Below are 26,353 nucleotides of genomic sequence, written 5' to 3' on the forward strand. Positions count from 1 at the left end.
AAACCCTAAATCTAAAACACTAAACCATAAACCCCAATCCTAAAATCTAAACCCTAAATCTTAAACCCTAAACTCAAACTCTACACAATAAACCCTAAATCCTAAAATCTAAACCCTAAAGCCTAAACCCTAAACTCTAAACCCTAAACTCTAAATCATAAAATCTAAACCTTAAATTCTAAACCCTAAACCCAAAACTTTAAATCTTAAACCCAAACCCTAAACCCTAAACCCTAAATCCTAAACCCTAAACCCAAAACTTTAAATCTTAAACCCAAACCCTAAATCATAAACCGTAAACCCAAACTTCTAAACCGTAAACCTTAACCTTATTAACTAGCAGATGAGTTTACGGTTTAGAGGTTTGGGTTTAGGGTTTAGGATTCAGAGTTTAGGGTTTAGGATTTGAAGTTTTGGGTTTAAAGTTTAGGATTTGAGTTTAGGGTTTAGGATTTAGGGTTTAGCTTTTAGGGTTTATGGTTTAGAGTTTTGGGTTTAGGGTTTAGATTTTAGGATTTAAGGTTTATTGTTTAGAGTTTGAGTTTAAGGTTTAAGATTTAGGGTTTAGATTTTAGGATTGATATTTATGGTTTAGGGTTTCAGATTTATGATTTATGGTTTTAGAGTTTAAGTTTTTAGACGGCGTTAATTAATGGCGGTGTTGTTTTTTTTTCAGCTATTTTATTTTTATTTTTATTGTCTTTTTTAACTACTAATACATGGCATTTTGATTGGTTATGAACACTGTGGTGAATTTAACCATTCACCACAGGGGTGAACCTAAGTATTGTTCTTTTTTTTAAACACCATTCACTAAATAATATCTGTTAACACATCTCTCGAGCTTTCGTGTCTCCCACCTCCTGGGGGGGGGGAGGGGGGGGAAACTCAATAATTGAATGCGAAAAGAATCAAATCTATCCTGATTTTGTTTTCTAGTAAACGACGTTGCATTTTTAACGTTTTTAGAGTACCTATTATTATTATCACGTATAGTTGTCAGTCATACAAATACTTAAAGAATAATTTGAACATTTAAAACAAAAGTATGCTAAATCGATAATCAGACATGTTATCAGTATCATTAACTTTAGCTGTCTTTACATGACATCATTTCAGATATTTTATAAAACATCGATGCAAAGTTTTGGGTATCATGTAAAATTTCAATTAAAAAAAAAACATTTCAGGTATTCTGAGAAAATATTGGGTATTTTTTTATTCCTTTGGTTACATTTCAGGTATCTATTAACCATTTGATCCTTATCCTTTAACCATTTGATCCTTAAAGATCACCACTTGTATCATTTATCGGATTCTTCTACGCCGTACATTATGTTCTCTCGGATCGTTCCGGCGAATAACGCTGGCTCCTGGCCAACCAAAGCTACGTGTCGACGAAACGATCTCAAATGATACGATTTTACATCACGCCCATCGATTTCAACACAACCCTTTAATGGGTCATAGAACCGCTCGATTAAGCTGACTATTGTAGACTTACCTGAACCACTTGGACCCACTATAGCCGTTGACTTCCCTTCCTCGATCTCTATAGAAGTTCTTGAATATAACCATGTTTGGTCGTGTGGGGTACGAAAAGTCCACATCGAGAAAACTTATTTGGCCTTTTATCTTCTCCGGGATATACCATTTTGGATCCTTAGGCTCAATGGTTGTGCAACGATCTAAAATATCGAACACATACCCAACTGAGTCTGAGCCTTTAGCTAGATCGGTCGTCATGGTCCCAGCTTCAGCTATAATCCGACCAGTACTTACAAAGATCATAAATATCTCAATAAATGCTTTTGACGTTGTCTTTCCATCAGCGATGAGTTTACCACCGTACCAAAAGTTTAAAACCGAAGTGCATGTTGCTAGGCTTCTTGAACCTTTTTGAGCAGTTTAAAGATACGTTCTTGTGACGAGAAAGCTGTGATGGTTCTGATGTTGGAGACAGCTTCTGCTGCTAGTTTCCTGCCCTCATCTTGCGCTTTGATCGCCTTTTTCGACGTGCTCTTGAGCACAATGGTTTGCGCGTAGAAACACACAACAGCTAGTGGCTGCATTGCGATCACAACTAAGGCTAATCGCCAAGCGACGACTAAACCAAGTGTGCAAGCTATGATCACTGCCGATGTAGTTTGTACCAACAATGATGCTCGTTCACCAACCAGCTGTTAAGCTAGATGGGCTTCCAACCTAAAACCAATTGGTGATAAGTGGAGTGGTCCATCTATCTTATATATTACTAAGAATCCTTTCCAACATCCGATGTGAGACATTTTGTCACTACAAGAAAACAGCGGTATTCTGACGGACATTCCGACGGAAAATGAAATCGTCGGAATATACCGAGGAATTTCCGAGGAAATTCCGAGGTAACACAAAATTGGGGTTCCTCGGAATTTCCTCGGAATATACGGACGGAATTCCGAGGAAACCTCAGTCCGTCGGAATATTCCGAGGAAATTCCGAGGAACAATGTGTTCCTCGGAAAAAACCGATGAATTCCGAGGAAATATTATAGCCGTTGGAGAGCTGTTGGGGGATTTTACAAAATTCCGAGGAAATTCCGACGAACTAGCCTTTTCCGTCGGAATTCCGTCGGAATTTCCTCGGTATGTCGGCAGGATTTAATCTATATAAACAAGCACTCCTCTTCCTCTTCATTCACTCCATATCTTCATCCTCCCTCTTACTCTATTTACACACGAATTTGATTCATAAAAAATATGTCTTCTTCAAATTATTTCCGTTCTTGGATCGATCGACCTCATTTGGATCCGAACACGAGATTGCTTACGGAAGAATACCAACGAGGTATAACCGAATTCATGGGGTTAGTTCACCGACAACCGGAAGCAAAAACAGGTAAGTTAAGATGTCCTTGCTCTAATTGTAAAAATAGAAAGGTTATTAAAGAGTGGGATGTTTGGACTCATCTATATTTGAGTGGGTTTACACGAAGTTACAAAATTTGGTATCATCATGGGGAAACTGATTATGAACATGGTAGTACTAGCGAACCTCAGCCAGCGGTTAGATTAGAAGAACCAATTAGAACGGATGTAGATTATGGTGTAGGTACTGAGCAGATGGTAAATGATCATTTTAGAGGGGAAGATTTACCCAATGCAGAAGCTAGGAGATTTTATGATATGTTGGATGCTGGAAAGCAACCATTGTACGAAGGTTGCAGAGATGGTCATTCAGCTTTATCATCTGCTACAAGATTGATGGGCATTAAAACAGATTATAATTTGGCTGAAGACTGTGTGGATGCGATTGCTGATTTTGTAAAAGGTATTCTACCCGAGGATAATGTAGCTCCTGGTTCATACTACGAGGTTCAGAAACTCGTAGCTGGTCTTGGTTTATCGTATCAGGTAATAGATATATGCAGCGACAACTGCATGATTTATTGGAGGGCGGATGAACAGCTGGTTACATGCAAATTTTGTGGAAAGCCTCGTTATAAAGATACGAGTGGAAGAGTTCCAGTGCCATATAAAAGGATGTGGTATTTACCTTTGACGGAAAGGTTGCAGAGGTTGTATCTGTCTGAACGCACAGCGCAACCAATGAGATGGCATGCGGAGCACTCAACAGATGGTGAGATCAGACATCCTTCAGATGCAAAAGCGTGGAAGCATTTCCAATCAAAGTATCCCGACTTTGCGTATGAGAGAAGAAATGTCTACCTTGGATTATGTACTGATGGTTTTAGTCCGTTTGGCAAGAGTGGAAGACAATATTCTCTATGGCCCGTCATTCTTACACCATACAACCTCCCCCCAAACTTGTGCTTGCGACGAGAGTTTTTGTTCCTCTCGATTCTCGTTCCCGGACCAGAGCATCCTAAGAGATCACTTGATGTGTTTCTTCAGCCACTAATATATGAGTTGCAACAACTATGGGCTCAAGGTGCTGAAACATACGATGTTTCGTGTAAAGAAAACTTTCAAATGCGGGCAGTACTAATGTGGACAATAAGTGATTTTCCAGCATATGGTATGTTGTCTGGATGGACAACGCATGGAAGGCTATCATGTCCATATTGTCAAGATAACACTGATGCTTTCCAACTAAAACACGGAAGGAAAACGTGTTGGTTTGACTGTCACAGGAGATTCCTACCACCTGATCATCCATATCGTAGGAGTAGGAATTTGTTTACGAAGAACAAGAGGGTGTTTGACAGTCCACCTCCGGAAATTTGTGGGAAAGATTTGAAGATACAACTAAGAGATTTTGGTGCAGAAAGGACGCCAGAAGTCGGTGGACATGAGCGTTTTCCGGTAGATGCTGTTGGAGAACTACATAACTGGCACAAAAAAAGTATTTTCTGGGATCTGCCATACTGGGAGGATCATCTGCTAAGGCATAATTTAGATGTCATGCATATTGAGAAGAACTTTTTTGACAATCTCATGAACACGATCCTTAATGTTCAAGGTAAAACAAAGGATAATTTGAAGTCAAGACTGGATTTAGTCGATATATGTGCTCGTTCAGAACTTCATGTTGATGAAAATGGTAGGGCTCCTTTTCCCATATACCGACTTGATGCAGCGGGAAAAGATGCGTTATTTGATTGGATTTCAAACGATGTGGAATTTCCAGACGGTTACGCATCAAATTTGCGTAACTGTATCGACAGAAAGGAAGGAAAGTTTACTGGCTTGAAAAGCCACGATTGCCATGTAATGATGCAGCGCCTCCTTCCGTTCGCCTTCAAGGAACTATTACCACGAAATGTTCATGAAGCAATTGCAGGGATAAGTGGTTTCTTCCGCGATTTATGCACGAGATCAGTGACTCTTGAAGGTATTGAAAATTTGAAGACTAACATAGCCGTGATTCAGTGCAACCTTGAGAAGATATTTCCTCCCTCATTTTTTGATGTTATGGAGCATCTTGTTATTCACCTGGCAAGAGAATTGGAACTTGGTGGTCCTGTGCAGTATAGATGGATGTATCTGTATGAGCGGTATATGTTCCATTTGAAGAAGATGGTGAAAAATTTAAGTAGGGTGGAAGGTTCTATAGTCGCACAGATGATCAATGAAGAAACTTCAAACTTTGCCGAGTACTACTTTCCAGCAGAAGTTCAGACCAAAAACAGAAGACCTGCTCGGCATGATGATAGAGGCGAACGGGCAGCATATCATGTTACGGTTCCAGACATTTTCACAGATGTTGGACGACTTAGCGGAAAACCAAAGGACCGTCGACTTACTGAGCAGGAGCGCAGTCATTTGCAAACATATTTGCTCACCAACTGCGAAGACGTTCTTCAATATGAGAGGTAAATAAATGAGCTTACAAATTTTTATTTTAACAAGTTGAAATTTAAATCTTAATTAATTACATTATTGTCATCATATACAGGATTTTCATGGCAGAAAAGCGGTTCGAGTATAGATACGCCACAGAGGACGAACTAGAAGAAATGAAGCAGAGAGAATTTAGTGGATGGATGTTTACTTATGTGAGTGCTTTAAACAAATTAAAATATATTTTATCACATATTTATACTAATTCACATTTATTGATATAATATATATATATGTGCTATTAATAGGTGTCTGCTGGTTTGGCCAGAGGTGAAACATTTGACGATTGGATACGTGAGATGGTCGTTGGACCAAACTTTGTTGTGAAGTCATATCCGAGATTTTGTACTCGAGGATATGCATTCACAACTCAGAAGAGGAGACGTTCGAATATGACTTATGATGCTGGCGTTTGTTCTGCATCAGGAGATGATGTATACTACGGACACATACATGAGATTTTGGAAATCAAGTATTTGGGCATGGTTGGATTGCGCTGTACTTTTTCCTATTGTGATTGGCACGACAAGGCTTCAGATTTTGTTCCATCGATCGATTGTTCAATCCAATCGATCGATCACATTCTTACGGCTTTCGTCCATCTGGTGATCGATCGATGCGTTTTTCTAAACAAACGCATCGATCGATGCGTTTATAAAAAAACATACAAGATTTTCCGAGGATATTCCGAGGAAGGCTTCAGATTTGTTCCATCGATCGATTGTTCAATCCAATCGATCGATCACATTCTTACGGCTTTCGTCCATCTGGTAATCGATCGATGCGTTTTTCTAAACAAACGCATCGATCGATGCGTTTATAAAAAAACATACAAGATTTTCCGAGGATATTCCGAGGAAGGCTTCAGATTTGTTCCATCGATCGATTGTTCAATCCAATCGATCGATCAAATTCTTACGGCTTTCGTCCATCTGGTGATCGATCGATGGGTTTTTCTAAACAAACGCATCGATCGATGCGTTTATAAAAAAACATACAAGATTTTCCGAGGATATTCCGAGGAAGGCTTCAGATTTGTTCCATCGATCGATTGTTCAATCCAATCGATCGATCACATTCTTACGGCTTTCGTCCATCTGGTGATCGATCGATGGGTTTTTCTAAACAAACGCATCGATCGATGCGTTTATAAAAAAACATACAAGATTGAAACCCCAAACACTAGTTCCTCGGAATTTCCTCGGAATATTCCGACGGAATTACGAGGAAGACAAGGGTTTCCTCGGAATAGTCTGAGGAAATTCCGAGGAAATAGGGGTTGTAAACCGAAAAAAACGTTTTGCGGTTTGAATAACACCTAAATAACCCTTATAAAATGTCTTACGTTACTTATGAAGTCTAAAATTTGTTCCTTACCCCTTAATTAACACTTTTCCGATTGTATGAACGAAATCCCACAACATAAGAGAAACACTTATACGTTTTAATGAATGGTATAGGGAATACTTTCAATTAGTTTTGAAATTTGTTATTTCATGGTTTATGCTAATCTATACAAAGAATCCTCAATGGTATACATTACAATTGTATAACAAATGAAAAACCCCAAAAAAATTGATGTTTTGAAACCCCAAACAATTGTTCCTCGGTATTTCCTCGGAATATTCCGAGGAAATTCCGACGGATACTTTACTATCCGTCGGAATTTCCTCGGCATATATTTTCATTTTACCGGGCAAATATTTCGCGAAAATTGAAATTTAAATTCCGACGGAATTCCGACGGAAAATGTCCGTCGGACCCTAGGTTTTATAACCACGAGCCACTTCTTCTTCCCCATTTCTCTCTTCTTCCTCTGCGCGATTCCTCTCTTTTTTTCCGGCGATTTTCCCCTGAAATCCGACGATATCTCCGGCGATCTCCCCCTTTTCTTACACAAATCATGTAAGGACCCTATCCCACTCTCTTAGATTCTATTTGTTAGGTTTTTGTGGAGTTTTGATAGATTTTTGTTAAGGTGATTGGTTAGGATTGTGATTTTTGGTTGTATAATAGGTTTAGAATTGTGATTTAGTTGAATAATTTGTTTTGTTGAATTGATTTATAATTTTTTTATATTTTTTTTTTTTTTTGTATTTAGAAAATCGATTTTAGTATATAAAATCGATATTTGTATTTTACAAAACGATTTTTCTATATAAATTCGATTTTTTGGATTTTACAAAAAAAAATTTTGTATATAAATTCGATTTTTTGGATTTTACAAAATATTTTTTAATATCTACACAACTTTTTTTTTGATTAAAAACTATTATTTGGGATTTAAAAATATTTTTAATATATATATATATATTATTAAAACTATTTTTTGTAATTATTGAACTATTTTTTATTTATTAAAACTATTTTTTTTATTAGAACTATTTTTATTTATTTATTAAATATTTTTAATATCTATAAATATTTTTTTGTGATTAAATTATTTGAGACTTTTAAAAAAAAAATAATAATTTATATATTTCTATATTTATTAAATATATTTTTTTTAATTTACAGGTCTCATGATGATCAGATCCGGCCTCGACAGCGTCGTGGTCGTGGTGGTACGGGGAGCCAGTCTCGGGATTCCACCCATTTTCAGGATTCCCCTTCGCCCCACAGCTCCTACCATACATCTCCCTCTGCTGCACCCGCTCCTGCTCCTCTCGCTCCCGCTGCTGCACCCGCTCCTCCTCCTCCGGGTCCTCCAGGAGTGATGAGTGTTGCGGATTTGGTTCAACAGCCCGGTCGTGACCATCTTCCGTATCTCACTCCGTATCCACATGGACATGGTCAAACATGGTAATTAAACAATTTTTTTTCTTTAAATTTTGATTCATTATTAACCGTTTGTTCTTTTTATTAGGTTCAACCGATCCGGGAACGGGATCAGCGCATGGATCAACCGTATGATGTACTCGGCCCTCGACAAGGGACATCCGACTTTCACTCACTTCCCTACCGAAAAGCAGGTTCTGTGGTTTCGTCAGTTTGCGGTAAGTATTCTAATTTTTTACTTATATTTTTAATCTTTAATATTAATTTTTTACTAATTGTGTTTTTTTTTCAGCAAGAGTTCAACTGGAATTCCGATGAGACGCTCTTTATCTATCACCACTTCGTCCATAAAGTTATGGACAACTATGGGAAGCAGATCCACGAGTGGAAGAAAAAGTGGGAAATCAATAAGGTTCGATTTAATTTATTAAACAATTTTTTAATTTATTAAACTATTTTTAAATTTAATAAACTATTTTTTTTTTATATTAAAAGGTACCAAAGTCGATGAACGACACGGTCTGGAAGGAGTTGTGTGCGCATTGGGATAAGGAAGAGACGAAAGAAACTTCTTCCACCAACTCCACCAACCGCAGGAGCGACCGTAAAGGGAAGGGCATCTACAAGCATAACTTGGGTGCTCAATCTATTGTCACTCTGGGAGATCGCATGGTAAGTTCAAATGTTTTTTCTTCAATTATTTGAGTTTCAGAATTTTAATTTATTGGGCATTTCTTCTAATTTCTAATGTTTCTTTAATTTATGTTTTTTTTCAAGGCGGAAGAAAATGATGGCGAGCCGGTTGATGATCTCGCCCTAATGAGGAGGGCGTATACCAACAAGAAGACCGGCCAGATTGATGACGGTCTTGTGAGGGACGTGGTCGACCTGGTCCAAACTCAGGTGGTAGACGAAGTGTCTCAGCTTCAAACCGAGGATGACGCTTCGACGGCTTCGACCAACTTGTCTCGGTGTCGAATCAACGAAATCGTTGAATCCGTAAGTTCTTTTTTTTTTAAAGTTCAATTCATTTATTTTTTGGTTTAAATTTGTAAATTTGGCTATTTTCTATTCAGTCGGTTCCAAAGAAAAAGGGACGTTTGGTCGGTTTGGGTCGTCGCACCCGGTCGGTTCCTCATTCTTCTGCACCACCGCCCTTTGTTGATCCAGAAGTACTTACGGCTCAGTTGAAGGACAAAGATGATCGTATATCTTTGTTGGAGACCCAGATGGCGGCTCAACAGGCGGGCTATGAGGCACAGAGGAGGCTGAACCAGCAAATGATGGAGATGATGCAGAGGATGTACCCGAACGAGGTGTTCCCGGACGTGCCAGACCCGTAGATTTTTTTTTTTCCCAAAAACTCGGAATGTTTTATTTTTATTTGTGAAACTTTGAATATTAATTAATATGATTTTAATTTTAATTTTAATTTCATATTTTCGAATTTAAATTTCAGAAATTTTATTTTTTTAAAAAAATTAATATTTTTTACATTCCGAGGAAATTAATTATATTTTTCACGCGATCGATCGATGCGTTTTTGGACATAAATCCATCGATCGATCTGTTTACAAAAAAAACGTTCGAAATATACCGAGGGACATGTTCCTCAGAATATACCGAGGAACTGTTCCCTCGGAATATTCCGAGGAACGTGTTCCTCGGAATATTCCGAGGAAGATGTCCCTCGGTATAATCCGAGGGAACAGTTCCGTCGGTATATTCCTATCGATCGATGTATATATGTCTAAAACGCATCGATCGATGAACGTCCGAGGAAATATCCCGACGAAGTTCTCCCTCGGTATATTCCGAGGACATTTCCGACAAAATAATGGTCCTCGGAATTTCCTCGGAAATTTGTTTCCTCGGAATTCCGTCGGAAAATTCCGAGGGATTTCCGACGAAAGAAGAAATTCCGAGGAATTATTTCCGACGACTTGTTTCGTCGGTATGTCGTCGGAATAACGGTATTCCGACGAAATTCCGACGATTTTTTCCCTCAGAATCTTTGTTGTTTTCTTGTAGTGTGTGTCTAATACGCCCCCTTGAGATGATGGCTCTTTGAGCATCAATCTAGGAATGCTCAGGTAAAGATCGATATGCCAACTTTGGGCCAGATCGATTAATCAGGTTGAACTGCGTGGATCGGGCTCTGATACCATATTAAGCTAGATGGACTTCCAACCTGAAACCAATTGATGATAAGTGGAGTGGCTCATCTATCTTATATATTACTAAGTATCTCTTCCAACATCCGATGTGGGGTGGGACACTTTGTGTCTAATAACAGCGACAATATTACGAGATCAAGAAATTTGTAAAACATTCAGATCCAGCTCCGAGATTTTGGAGGCTTGAAACATTTTTTAAGAACTTTAATTAAAAAAAAAATCAAAAATTTGAGGATCTATGCCTATGTAAGAAATTTCCAAAATTTTTGGGGGTCAAGCCCAATGTTTTACTGGCCTATGACCAGATCCGGCCCTGAAAACATGTTTAAATTGATAAGGGGGAAGGACATACCTAGTTAGCTTCTTTTGCAAGTCTTGAACAAACTGCACCACTTGAGTTCTCGTCTTCATCGAACCAATTAACTTCAAAGGTTAATATCTTTGTGAGCATCTTTTTTCGGATACGTTTTGTTAGGTTTTCACCCACGTAAGCAAAGCTGTAATGCTGAATGATATTGATTAAGAAAGAGAAGAGAGATAGACCAACGAAAACAGCACGTAGATCCTTGTTTGCTCTTTGAGCTCGTCATGACTCGTTAGTAAATAGACTGACACCATTGATCCTGAAGCAAATCCATATATTGTAACCTAGGGTTCACGTTTCTCCGGTGCATCGGAACGAGCTGTAGTCCGATGCCCTTCGGGGATGAAGAATAATTAATATATATTTATTTTTAAAAAAAAAATCCATATATTGGTTGTAGGGCACCATGTAACACTGCACTTGTGCAACCAGACAATGCATGTTTCCACTCTGGTCTGTTCATTGCCATCAACCTCTTAAATGATGGCATAGGCGGCTTCCTCTCCTTGGCTATAGAACCAGAAAGATTGGTTTCAGCGCTTGAAGTGGTTAACAAGTTAGACCGGCTTTGAATAGAAAGTCTTGGGCTACTATTCAAATCACTGCTTTGAATAGGACGTCTTGGACTACCATCTGATTCTTGGTTCTCCATCTGTTGTAAGCGAACAAGAGATGTGTATTCACTACAAGAAAACAGCGGTATTCTGACGGACATTCCGACGGAAAATGAAATCCTCGGAATATACCGAGGAATTTCCGAGGAAATTCCGAGGAAACAAAAAATTGGGGTTCCTCGGAATTTCCTCGAAATATACCGACGGAATTCCGAGGAAACCTCCGTCCGTCGGAATATTCCGAGGAAATTCCAAGGAACAATGTTTTCCTCGGAAAAAACCGATGAATTCCGAGAAAATATTATAGCCGTTGGAGAGCCGTTGGGGGATTTTACAAAATTCCGAGGAAATTCCGACGAACTAGCCTTTTCCGTCGGAATTCCGTCGGAATTTCCTCGGTATGTCGGCAGGATTTAATCTATATAAACAAGCACTCCTCTTCCTCTTCATTCACTCCATATCTTCATCCTCCCTCTTACTCTATTTACACACGAATTTGATTCATAAAAAATATGTCTTCTTCAAATTATTTCCGTTCTTGGATCGATCGACCTCATTTGGATCCGAACACGAGATTGCTTACGGAAGAATACCAACGAGGTATAACCGAATTCATGGGGTTAGTTCACCGACAACCGGAAGCAAAAACAGGTAAGTTAAGATGTCCTTGCTCTAATTGTAAAAATAGAAAGGTTATTAAAGAGTGGGATGTTTGGACTCATCTATATTTGAGTGGGTTTACACGAAGTTACAAAATTTGGTATCATCATGGGGAAACTGATTATGAACATGGTAGTACTAGCGAACCTCAGCCAGCGGTTAGATTAGAAGAACCAATTAGAACGGATGTAGATTATGGTGTAGGTACTGAGCAGATGGTAAATGATCATTTTAGAGGGGAAGATTTACCCAATGCAGAAGCTAGGAGATTTTATGATATGTTGGATGCTGGAAAGCAACCATTGTACGAAGGTTGCAGAGATGGTCATTCAGCTTTATCATCTGCTACAAGATTGATGGGCATTAAAACAGATTATAATTTGGCTGAAGACTGTGTGGATGCGATTGCTGATTTTGTAAAAGGTATTCTACCCGAGGATAATGTAGCTCCTGGTTCATACTACGAGGTTCAGAAACTCGTAGCTGGTCTTGGTTTATCGTATCAGGTAATAGATGTATGCAGCGACAACTGCATGATTTATTGGAGGGCGGATGAACAGCGGGTTACATGCAAATTTTGTGGAAAGCCTCGTTATAAAGATACGAGTGGAAGAGTTCCAGTGCCATATAAAAGGATGTGGTATTTACCTTTGACGGAAAGGTTGCAGAGGTTGTATCTGTCTGAACGCACAGCGCAACCAATGAGATGGCATGCGGAGCACTCAACAGATGGTGAGATCAGACATCCTTCAGATGCAAAAGCGTGGAAGCATTTCCAATCAAAGTATCCCGACTTTGCGTATGAGAGAAGAAATGTCTACCTTGGATTATGTACTGATGGTTTTAGTCCGTTTGGCAAGAGTGGAAGACAATATTCTCTATGGCCCGTCATTCTTACACCATACAACCTCCCCCCAAACTTGTGCTTGCGACGAGAGTTTTTGTTCCTCTCGATTCTCGTTCCCGGACCAGAGCATCCTAAGAGATCACTTGATGTGTTTCTTCAGCCACTAATATATGAGTTGCAACAACTATGGGCTCAAGGTGCTGAAACATACGATGTTTCGTGTAAAGAAAACTTTCAAATGCGGGCAGTACTAATGTGGACAATAAGTGATTTTCCAGCATATGGTATGTTGTCTGGATGGACAACGCATGGAAGGCTATCATGTCCATATTGTCAAGATAACACTGATGCTTTCCAACTAAAACACGGAAGGAAAACGTGTTGGTTTGACTGTCACAGGAGATTCCTACCACCTGATCATCCATATCGTAGGAGTAGGAATTTGTTTACGAAGAACAAGAGGGTGTTTGACAGTCCACCTCCGGAAATTTGTGGGAAAGATTTGAAGATACAACTAAGAGATTTTGGTGCAGAAAGGACGCCAGAAGTCGGTGGACATGAGCGTTTTCCGGTAGATGCTGTTGGAGAACTACATAACTGGCACAAAAAAAGTATTTTCTGGGATCTGCCATACTGGGAGGATCATCTGCTAAGGCATAATTTAGATGTCATGCATATTGAGAAGAACTTTTTTGACAATCTCATGAACACGATCCTTAATGTTCAAGGTAAAACAAAGGATAATTTGAAGTCAAGACTGGATTTAGTCGATATATGTGCTCGTTCAGAACTTCATGTTGATGAAAATGGTAGGGCTCCTTTTCCCATATACCGACTTGATGCAGCGGGAAAAGATGCGTTATTTGATTGGATTTCAAACGATGTGGAATTTCCAGACGGTTACGCATCAAATTTGCGTAACTGTATCGACAGAAAGGAAGGAAAGTTTACTGGCTTGAAAAGCCACGATTGCCATGTAATGATGCAGCGCCTCCTTCCGTTCGCCTTCAAGGAACTATTACCACGAAATGTTCATGAAGCAATTGCAGGGATAAGTGGTTTCTTCCGCGATTTATGCACGAGATCAGTGACTCTTGAAGGTATTGAAAATTTGAAGACTAACATAGCCGTGATTCAGTGCAACCTTGAGAAGATATTTCCTCCCTCATTTTTTGATGTTATGGAGCATCTTGTTATTCACCTGGCAAGAGAATTGGAACTTGGTGGTCCTGTGCAGTATAGATGGATGTATCTGTATGAGCGGTATATGTTCCATTTGAAGAAGATGGTGAAAAATTTAAGTAGGGTGGAAGGTTCTATAGTCGCACAGATGATCAATGAAGAAACTTCAAACTTTGCCGAGTACTACTTTCCAGCAGAAGTTCAGACCAAAAACAGAAGACCTGCTCGGCATGATGATAGAGGCGAACGGGCAGCATATCATGTTACGGTTCCAGACATTTTCACAGATGTTGGACGACTTAGCGGAAAACCAAAGGACCGTCGACTTACTGAGCAGGAGCGCAGTCATTTGCAAACATATTTGCTCACCAACTGCGAAGACGTTCTTCAATATGAGAGGTAAATAAATGAGCTTACAAATTTTTATTTTAACAAGTTGAAATTTAAATCTTAATTAATTACATTATTGTCATCATATACAGGATTTTCATGGCAGAAAAGCGGTTCGAGTATAGATACGCCACAGAGGACGAACTAGAAGAAATGAAGCAGAGAGAATTTAGTGGATGGATGTTTACTTATGTGAGTGCTTTAAACAAATTAAAATATATTTTATCACATATTTATACTAATTCACATTTATTGATATAATATATATATATGTGCTATTAATAGGTGTCTGCTGGTTTGGCCAGAGGTGAAACATTTGACGATTGGATACGTGAGATGGTCGTTGGACCAAACTTTGTTGTGAAGTCATATCCGAGATTTTGTACTCGAGGATATGCATTCACAACTCAGAAGAGGAGACGTTCGAGTACGACTTATGATGCTGGCGTTTGTTCTGCATCAGGAGATGATGTATACTACGGACACATACATGAGATTTTGGAAATTAAGTATTTGGGCATGGTTGGATTGCGCTGTACTGTTTTCTATTGTGATTGGCACGACAACACCCCAGATCGAGGTGTGAGAACAGATGCATTTGGTGTTACATCAGTAAATTCGAGGCGAAAGCTGCAATATTATGATCCTTTCATTCTTGCTTCTCAGGCCGATCAGGTAATTAAATGTTAATTATTCAGAATGATTCATCATCATGTGTATTAATTTATAATTTTTCTAAATGTTACAGGTTTGTTATATCAAGTACCCCCGGGTAAGAAACAGAGATGATCCATGGGTTACTGTTACAAGACTCAACCCGAGAGGCCGAGTTCAGGGAAGTTCTGAGCTGGAAGACCCACTACAACCAAGCACATCCGGCAACTTAAGTGCAGCAGAAGATTTAGCTGGAGTTGGCCTTGTAGTCGATTTAACCGACTTTGGAGAGGAAGCCGTCGTTCACGTAGAGGATGAACCAGTGATTGGAGAGTTTCACGAAGATCCAGATTCAGATTCATCTGGTGATGATGACTCGGAAACAGACTACCATTGAACTTATTTGTTTTTATTTTAAAAGAAATACCGAGGAAATTCCGAGGAACACTTGATATAACCTCTTTCCTCGAATAATAGTTATTTGGTTTATCTAGCAAGGCAAAGCTGAATACGAATTAAAAACTACTCAGAACACAACCAAATAAAACGAAGAAACCATGTAAAAGAAATACGAACTCATAATTAAGAAACCCAAAAAAAAACTCAGTTCAAAATTAACAGAAAATAAGACCATAAAACGTTAGAATAGAAAAGAAAATAAAATAGATGGTGATAGCTCCTACTCCTCGTCTCCTGCTCCAGATGTTCCTGCATCGTTGGGTCTCTTGGACCTCTTTCTTACCCTGTGTGTACCACTCGAACCCGAACCAGAGGTGGATGGAGAGTTGTCCCGATGAACTACATCATCCTTTTGGCAACGACACGGCCTGATACGTGAAATGGCAGCCCAGATCTTGTGTAGCATGTCGTTGTTTGTCTTTATGCTCTGATCTCTCCAATGTTGTTGCTGGCGCGAAGTGGCGTTCGGTGGAAGCTCTTGCAGCTTGTACTGGCTGGAGTCTGATGGGAGTAGCTGATGGGGTTGTGAATCATCTGGAATGGCTTGTGCAGCCTCATCTTCTCCTTCTTCATCAACCACGCCCTTGCCTTTGGTCTGATATTTTGGCGTGAAGAAGGATGGCTTGTCTACTAGTGCGGTAGCAGGGGGTAGGAACTCAACTGCAGCCTCTGAAAGTAGAGAAGTGAGACCGATCTGAGGTAGGTGGCAGTAGAGTGTTTTCTTCGCTCGGTCCTGGAATACGTAGACGTAAGGACCATCCCGATGGATCCTCGAGTGGGGACCAGCTATGAACTCCTTACTTACTAGAGAAATGACATCCAGGTAGTTCCAAGCAATGTTGTTCGATCTGTCCAGTGCTACCTCCTGGTTCTTGCAGTCTACACCCACATGTCTAAGGATCCGAGTAATCACTGCACCAAATCCACATGCATTGCTCTTTTTTTTGGTTACTTTCCCCTTGTATCCTGCTAAGTTTGCGGCCAGCACCGCTCCCATGTTGAAGGCAGTAGCAGGTGGGAATGTAGAGTTTCCAAATGCCGGTAGCAAATGCCTCACACCTTGGTACAGGAGGCACAACTCCCATTGCGTGACTGATGCGGCTGTGGTTGTCCCGTATAGCAATGAGCCAATGAGGCGTGTGGCATATCTCAGTACTGGGCTCCGGATAAGTGACTCCTTTGCCTGAGAAGATCTATAAACCCCTGTGCCAATCGTTTCCCAGAAGTTCAACAGCTCTGAAGTCCAATAAAGACCAGATGTCCTCTCCCCTGCACTCAATCCAAATAGTCCGCAGAGGTCTGTGAAAGTTACCTCATAGTATACTTTCTGCACTACGAATGCCAGAAAACCTTCCTGATGCCTATCATCGGGACGGGTGACGTATGCGGATGCTATGAACTGGCGTACCAACTCCGGATAAGTGGGTTCGTTGAGGTTGCATAGTTGGCCTAGACCCATGTTCTGGAACAGTCCTTCAATGTCTGCTTGGATTCCCAATATTGTCATCGTCTCAGGACATGCTAGTTGTGTAGCCGGAACGGCTACCTTCTTCATGTTGTTGTAGTGGGTGGTATCAGACTTATCCCACTTCTTTGGCCTTTGCTTCTCCAGATGAGACGAACCCTCTTCTTGTGGGTTCTTCTTTGCTGACATTTTTGTGCGCTTCATTCTCTACAAAATAGAATCATTGCTCTCAACATGGTTATAATCAATTAAGAACTCAAAGCAACATGAAAATGAAAAGCGAAATCGAGTTGTGATAAAAAAAAAACAAATTCAAAAAAATTGTCAATCCGTAAATCATCTCAAATCCTGTTACAAACTCGTTGATCACAGACAATTGTGTTCTATTCCATGTTTAAACATCTGTTTCATGCATATTTGATCAAGGAATCAACACGGAAATAAGAAATACACAAAACCCAAAAAATTGCTCAAGAACACGATTTCAGAATGTGGAGATTCGCGGAGTATACCTGTCTTAGGGTGAAAACGAGTGTAGGAATCAGGTAGAGCTCGAAAAATCAAGGGGAATAGAGCCCAAAATTGTTCAAATCGGATGATTATAGAGAGAGAAAAAGGGGGGGGGGCGAATTATAGGGGAAATCGGAGGGGATGAGAGTTCTGAGGTTTAGATCCAAAAAGGTCGGGTTTTGCCTTATAATTCTGTTCGCACACCCATCGATCGATGCGTTTTTTCACATAAACGCATCGATCGATGCGTTTATAAAAAACATACAAGATTTTCCGAGGATATTCCGAGGAAGGCTTCAGATTTTGTTCCATCGATCGATTGCTCATTCCAATCGATCGATCACATTCTTACGGCTTTCGTCCATCTGGTGATCGATCGATGCGTTTTTTCACATAAACGCATCGATCGATGCGTTTATAAAAAAACATACAAGATTTTCCGAGGATATTCCGAGGAAGGCTTCAGATTTGTTCCATCGATCGATTGTTCAATCCAATCGATCGATCACATTCTTACGGCTTTCGTCCATCTGGTGATCGATCGATGGGTTTTTCTAAACAAACGCATCGATCGATGCGTTTATAAAAAAACATACAAGATTTTCCGAGGATATTCCGAGGAAGGCTTCAGATTTGTTCCATCGATCGATAGTTCAATCCAATCGATCGATCACATTCTTACGGCTTTCGTCCATCTGGTGATCGATCGATGGGTTTTTCTAAACAAACGCATCGATCGATGCGTTTATAAAAAAACATACAAGATTGAAACCCCAAACACTAGTTCCTCGGAATTTCCTCGGAATATTCCGACGGAATTACGAGGAAGACAAGGGTTTCCTCGGAATAGTCTGAGGAAATTCCGAGGAAATAGGGGTTGTAAACCGAAAAAAACGTTTTGCGGTTTGAATAACACCTAGATAACCCTTATAAAGTGTCTTACGTTACTTATGAAGTCTAAAATTTGTTCCTTACCCCTTAATTAACACTTTTCCGATTGTATGAACGAAATCCCACAACATAAGAGAAACACTTATACGTTTTAATGAATGGTATAGGGAATACTTTCAATTAGTTTTGAAATTTGTTATTTCATGGTTTATGCTAATCTATACAAAGAATCCTCAATGGTATACATTACAATTGTATAACAAATGAAAAACCCCAAAAAAATTGATGTTTTGAAACCCCAAACAATTGTTCCTCGGTATTTCCTCGGAATATTCCGAGGAAATTCCGACGGATACTTTACTATCCGTCGGAATTTCCTCGGCATATATTTTCATTTTACCGGGCAAATATTTCGCGAAAATTGAAATTAAAATTCCGACGGAATTCCGACGGAAAATGTCCGTCGGACCCTAGGTTTTATAACCACGAGCCACTTCTTCTTCCCCATTTCTCTCTTCTTCCTCTGCGCGATTCCTCTCTTTTTTTCCGGCGATTTCCCCCTGAAATCCGACGATATCTCCGGCGATCTCCCCCTTTTCTTACACAAATCATGTAAGGACCCTATCCCACTCTCTTAGATTCTATTTGTTAGGTTTTTGTGGAGTTTTGATAGATTTTTGTTAAGGTGATTGGTTAGGATTGTGATTTTTGGTTGTATAATAGGTTTAGAATTGTGATTTAGTTGAATAATTTGTTTTGTTGAATTGATTTATAATTTTTTTATTATTTTTTTATTTTTTTGTATTTAGAAAATCGATTTTAGTATATAAAATCGATTTTTGTATTTTACAAAACGATTTTTCTATATAAATTCGATTTTTTGGATTTTACAAAAAAAATTTTGTATATAAATTCGATTTTTTGGATTTTACAAAACATTTTTTAATATCTATACAACTTTTTTTTTGATTAAAAACTATTATTTGGGATTTAAAAATATTTTTAATATATATATATATATTATTAAAACTATTTTTTGTAATTATTGAACTATTTTTTATTTATTAAAACTATTTTTTTTATTAGAACTATTTTTATATATTTATTAAATATTTTTAATATCTATAAATATTTTTTTGTGATTAAATTATTTGAGACTTTTAAAAAAAAAAATAATTTATATATTTCTGTATTTATTAAATATATTTTTTTTAATTTACAGGTCTCATGATGATCAGATCCGGCCTCGACAGCGTCGTGGTCGTGGTGGTACGGGGAGCCAGTCTCGGGATTCCACCCATTTTCAGGATTCCCCTTCGCCCCACAGCTCCTACCATACATCTCCCTCTGCTGCACCCGCTCCTGCTCCTCTCGCTCCCGCTGCTGCACCCGCTCCTCCTCCTCCGGGTCCTCCAGGAGTGATGAGTGTTGCGGATTTGGTTCAACAGCCCGGTCGTGACCATCTTCCGTATCTCACTCCGTATCCACATGGACATGGTCAAACATGGTAATTAAACATTTTTTTTTCTTTAAATTTTGATTCATTATTAACCGTTTGTTCTTTTTATTAGGTTCAACCGATCCGGGAACGGGATCAGCGCATGGATCAACCGTATGATGTACTCGGCCCTCGACAAGGGACATCCGACTTTCACTCACTTCCCTACCGAAAAGCAGGTTCTGTGGTTTCGTCAGTTTGCGGTAAGTATTCTAATTTTTTACTTATATTTTTAATCTTTAATATTAATTTTTTACTAATTGTGTTTTTTTTTCAGCAAGAGTTCAACTGGAATTCCGATGAGACGCTCTTTATCTATCACCACTTCGTCCATAAAGTTATGGACAACTATGGGAAGCAGATCCACGAGTGGAAGAAAAAGTGGGAAATCAATAAGGTTCGATTTAATTTATTAAACAATTTTTTAATTTATTAAACTATTTTTAAATTTAATAAACTATTTTTTTTTTATATTAAAAGGTACCAAAGTCGATGAACGACACGGTCTGGAAGGAGTTGTGTGCGCATTGGGATAAGGAAGAGACGAAAGAAACTTCTTCCACCAACTCCACCAACCGCAGGAGCGACCGTAAAGGGAAGGGCATCTACAAGCATAACTTGGGTGCTCAATCTATTGCCACTCTGGGAGATCGCATGGTAAGTTCAAACGTTTTTTCTTCAATTATTTGAGTTTCAGAATTTTAATTTATTGTGCATTTCTTCTAATTTCTAATGTTTCTTTAATTTATGTTTTTTTTCAAGGCGGAAGAAAATGATGGCGAGCCGGTTGATGATCTCGCCCTAATGAGGAGGGCGTATACCAACAAGAAGACCGGCCAGATTGATGACGGTCTTGTGAGGGACGTGGTCGACCTGGTCCAAACTCAGGTGGTAGACGAAGTGTCTCAGCTTCAAACCGAGGATGACGCTTCGACGGCTTCGACCAACTTGTCTCGGTGTCGAATCAACGAAATCGTTGAATCCGTAAGTTCTTTTTTTTTAAAGTTCAATTCATTTATTTTTTTGTTTAAATTTGTAAATTTGGCTATTTTCTATTCAGTCGGTTCCAAAGAAAAAGGGACGTTTGGTCGGTTTGGGTCGTCGCACCCGGTCGGTTCCTCCTTCTTCTGCACCACCGCCCTTTGTTGATCCAGAAGTACTTACGGCTCAGTTGAAGGACAAAGATGATCGTATATCTTTGTTGGAGACCCAGATGGCGGCTCAACAGGCGGGCTATGAGGCACAGAGGAGGCTGAACCAGCAAATGATGGAGATGATGCAGAGGATGTACCCGAACGAGGTGTTCCCGGACGTGCCAGACCCGTAGATTATTTTTTTTTTTCCCAAAAACTCGGAATGTTTTATTTTTATTTGTGAAACTTTGAATATTAATTAATATGATTTTAATTTTAATTTTAATTTCATATTTTCGAATTTAAATTTCAGAAATTTTATTTTTTTAAAAAAATTAATATTTTTTACATTCCGAGGAAATTAATTATATTTTTTACGCGATCGATCGATGCGTTTTTGGACATAAATCCATCGATCGATCTGTTTACAAAAAAAAGTTCGAAATATACCGAGGGACATGTTCCTCGGAATATACCGAGGAACTGTTCCCTCGGAATATTCCGAGGAACGTGTTCCTCGGAATATTCCGAGGAACGTGTTCCTCGGTATATTCCGAGGGAACATGTCCCTCGGTATATTCCGAGGGAACATGTCCCTCGGTATATTCCTATCGATCGATGTATATATGTCTAAAACGCATCGATCGATGAACGTCCGAGGAAATATCCCGACGAAGTTCTCCCTCGGTATATTCCGAGGACATTTCCGACAAAATAATGGTCCTCGGAATATCCTCGGAAATTTGTTTCCTCGGAATTCCGTCGGAAAATTCCGAGGGATTTCCGACGAAAGAAGAAATTCCGAGGAATTATTTCCGACGACTTGTTTCGTCGGTATGTCGTCGGAATAACGGTATTCCGACGAAATTCCGACGATTTTTTCCCTCAGAATCTTTGATGTTTTCTTGTAGTGATTGACCATCCAAGTTCTCCATGAGCTCTTTATGTGATCCACTTTCTACAATGCGACCATTATGGACTACACATATAACATCAGCATTACGAATAGTAGAGAGGCGGTGTGCAATAACAATAGTTGTACGGCCAACAGAGGCATTGTCCAAGGCTTCTTGGACTACTCTTTCAGACTCTGAGTCCAATGCACTTGTTGCCTCGTCTAGAAGAAGCATTTTTGGTGATTTGATTATTGCTATCCTCTGCTTCTGCCCCCCTGACATTTGCACTCCTCTTTCTCCAACCTGTCGTTAATAAAAAAAAAATATGTGAGCATTTTTTTGTATTAATATTAGCATTTGATCCAATTTAAAAAAAAAAACATAAGCAGGTTGTACTTAAACTTGAATCAAACCTGAGTTTTGTAACCATGAGGGAACTGAGAGATGAAAGTATGAGCATTTGAGGCCTTTGCAGCTTCCACTACTTCATCCATTGTTGCATTTTCTTTACCAAACAATATGTTTTCCTCTATGGAAGTGGCGAATAGCAGTGGTTCTTGACTAACTAGACCCATTTGCGACCTTAACCACTTCACCTGCAGCTTATTAATGGGCACACCATCAAGAAGAATCTCTGCAAAAAGCGATATCACTGTTGATTTTCCCGACCCGCTTCCTCCAACCAAAGCCACAGTCTTTCCGGATGGAACCCTCAAACAGAAATCATCAAAGATTAAATTGCACTTCTCCTTCAACTCTCCTAGAATTTGACCTTTAAGGTTGTCTGAATCAATATCAGGAACTCTGTTCACCACTTTGGTAATACTTTCTGCTGCTACAACCTCTTCTGAGAAGTACTTGAGATTCGACAAACCTTGACCTAGTGATCTGTAAAACATAAGACATCAAAGATCATGGTTTACTTGTGCGTCAAGAACCCTAAAGAGCCTTGGACATGTATACTTACGTGCCGCCAAAGGAGATTGATACGATGAATGCGAAGATGGTACCTCCTTTGGCGCCATGTTCCATAACCATACGACTTCCGTACCAAGTCATAAAACCCCAAATAGCGTAAGAGATACCAAGGAAACATATCACCCAAGATGCACAAGCGACACTAAGCAAAGCTACAACGTTCTGATTAATACCCAACGTTAACGTGTACAAAACAAGCAAGATACATTAGTACTCTCTTTCATTATGTAAGAAAAATAGAAATAGAAAAGGCAAGATTGACTTGTATTTATCTGAAAACCAATTAGCTAGTAATGACTCAAATGTAATGATCCATTTTTTTTTGGAATGACAAAAAGATTAAGATCAGAAAGCTCGTACATCTCTCCCGGAATCTAAATCATGTTAAATTAACTCTCTTTCTAATGGGAATTTAAACCTGGAACTTCTTAAACTCCTTGCTAAGTAATTTTTTATATGCTCTATCGGCAGATCCGGTAAGCCCCCAGAAAATACACTTACTGCTAAAAAATGGATTGACTACTGATCAATTTTACTAAGTGATATACGAGTTTTAGAGGCTAGACTAACTCCTCATTTGTCTAATTTATAACTTTTCTATACCAGCTTGGGTTCTTCACACTTCTCTTATAAGTATCAACACTTGGTTTACTCTGCCACGTCTACTTAGGAAGAATGGAGACAAAAAGAAACAGAGAACAGAGAGAAAAGACCTTCGAGATGGCTTGCATGAAGGTTTCATCACCGATAGAGGAACCACCAACGTCGTTCAGTAGTAAGCGGGTGATACTACTGAACGACGTTGGTATCATCATCCTACGGCTCCTATTAAATATTGATCCGCATGAAACATCCAATCCACACCATCCGCATGCATAAATATTGATCTTACACTCTCCCAACTCTTCATCTTTGTCTTCTTCCTTTACGTTTTGTTTCAGAGAAAAGACCAAGAAAATACATTGGCCTTACTTCATAGGTAAATAACAGCTCACGTATAGGTCAACGGAATGCTAGAAGAATCAAATCCATATTTGTTTAGAGTACGTATCATCTTCACGTATATATCATCAGTCATACTAGTATTAATTAAAGACCTAGCTATTATTTCGATCATTCTTTAGAAAATAATGTATCTTACTGAGATCTGTTATCATTTTGTTATTTGACAATAGCTGTCTTTTCATAATTAATATAACAAGAAATAATTACAAACATCAATATATATTCAAATACTGACCACTACAACTATAATAAGACTATAAGATAATAGATTTTCATAGCATTTGCATCATAAAGATTCGTAGACATGCACATGCATGGAATTTTTTTTTTTTTTTTCTTTGATAACTCTGGTATCTGGGCAGCTACATTCTCAACTATCCCTTCGTAAGGGGTCCAGCGCCCCAACGGAAGGGATGTTAAATCCGTTGTGGCCAAGGCTCGAACCCGGGTGGCGGACAGTACAGCTGTTAAATCCACATGCATGGAATTGATTTGGTATTGTTCTGCGCCATTAAAACATGCTAGCAAGTGATCATTTGCGAGGACATGAACAACTCTTAATTTTTTAAAGCAATAAGTTCAAGGGTTTTGTAATTGATTAGAATCGTTTTTTTAAATCCTTATAATTGTGGGTTGTTTGAGCCTGAACCATGCTTTTATTTAAAAAAATTCTAGCAGATGGCCTATTATGTCACTGAGCCGTAACTGTCTTAAATTTGGACAAGCAACACTTATCAATATCTTCACCCATTTTATAAAACTATGGCTTAATTTTATCTTCACTGTTTCATCTCAATCTTTGTCAGAAAAGAAGAAACTATAATTCATCACTTTCGTGTTATAGTCTTGTGGAGATTTGATTTTTCTTCACATGTCCATTTTGTAGAGAGTTTGATTTATAGTCATGTGTTCTTATGACATTACATCAGTAAAAAAGAAGATGCGATCTTATGAGCTATTTAGCTCCAACCCACAATAAAACGAACAGAACCAAGTACCAAATGTTTCTCTATATCTACCTTAAGAAAAAAAAACTAAAAAACAAATTCAAAGAAACTCTTAAACTGAACAAGTGACCTCTCGACCTAAAAACCTAACGTCAGAGTCTTTTGATCTCATCTTCTGGTCAGTTTCTCTATATCTACCTCTCCGCGCATCAAGTACCAAATGTTTTCTGAACGTTGTGATGAACGCCTCCACTCTCTCATTAAGCTCCTCATTAGATAACCTCCCTGGCTCAAAATCATCTTCTTCTCCATTAGACTCTACCTCCTTCTTGTGAAGCAAGCAACCTTTCACAGTTTCCTCGAATTCAGGACAAACCCTTTTCGTCTCCTCCACGACACAGTTCTTGATCACTTCCATTGGCTCGACAACAAGAAAATCTTGTCCAGAACAAGCTGGTTCCTCCACCATTCTTGTCTTCCTAGTCTTACGTCGCACCATCCTCATTCTACTTCCACGACGAGTCTTCAAATCACGAGTCTCACAGGAAATAGGACGAGTCGATGTGAAGTAAACTGCCAAGAGAACGACGTTGAGTAGAAGAAAGACTAAAGAACGCCATTTCTCAATCAAATAAGATACTGAGTAGAAATGTTTTAGACAAGCCATTGAGAGAACAACAAAAGCAGTCAACAACGATGTACACATGTTCTCTTCCTCCACGCTAAGGTCTCTCTTCATCTCCGTTGTTATCTCTCTCTCTCTCTCTCTTCTTGATTTGCTATGTTTCTTTCTTCTTTGGCTCGATGAAGTTGAGATTCTTTATAAGAAATTTTCAAGATTCCTGAACAAGAAGATAGTGGGTCCGAGTGTGGAAGACCAAATGGCGAACAGAAAGAACAAAATGAAAAGACAGGAGAAGGAGAAGGAGGAGACAAGAACAGGCATGCCCCCCTCTTCCTTCATATCTACTCTTATTATTCCAGACATCATATTATTACTTTCTTCTCAGGCTTTTCTGATTTCTTTGTTTTTCCCTTTTTCTTCCTTATGGGACCATTTTTCCTTAAAACAATCATTTTCAACTTCCACTATTTGCAACTTTATTTTCGATTATTATCTGAAATATGCAGATTTAATCTTGGCATCAAAAGAAGATGTTTCAACCTTTATATTTAAGATATAATAAATTAATTTTAAGATTCTGGACTTTAGTTTTTGTTTTGTTTCCAAGTATTAATTATTAACCACATTGTAATACATGCAAATAGCTCAGAATGAAGAAACAAATGTAATACTCTTTTTTTTTGAGCAAATGTAATACTCTATTGTGTTTATAATTTCTGAGTGAACAGAAAAAAGCCAGAGAAGTGTTAGCTACGCAAAGTTATGCTCAATGGGGGAACCGCATGCTAAGCAGATAGGTGGAGAGAGTGGAACAGTTTTCACAGAAAAATGGGGATTAAGTAAACAAAATACGTATTTTTCTGATATTGAATAGTAATATATCAGAAAACTATGAATATCAAATATGAGTAGAGTAACAAAAATAATAATTAAAACAC

General features: G+C 38.8%; 1 protein-coding gene and 1 pseudogene across 1 annotated transcript; both read right to left on the reverse strand.

Moving 5' to 3' along the window:
- Nucleotides 1-596: 596 nt before the first annotated feature.
- On the reverse strand, nt 597-22,844 carry LOC106436943 (annotated as a pseudogene).
- A 1,928-nt stretch (nt 22,845-24,772) lies between these two features.
- LOC106436944 lies at nt 24,773-25,852 on the reverse strand. Its single transcript, XM_013877896.3, has one exon. It carries the CDS (start codon nt 25,527-25,529, stop codon nt 24,903-24,905), a length of 627 nt encoding a protein of 208 aa, XP_013733350.1. The 5' UTR covers nt 25,530-25,852; the 3' UTR covers nt 24,773-24,902.
- Nucleotides 25,853-26,353: the final 501 nt, after the last annotated feature.

Source organism: Brassica napus, chromosome C7 (assembly GCF_020379485.1).
Source record: "Brassica napus cultivar Da-Ae chromosome C7, Da-Ae, whole genome shotgun sequence".
NCBI lineage: Eukaryota > Viridiplantae > Streptophyta > Magnoliopsida > Brassicales > Brassicaceae > Brassica > Brassica napus.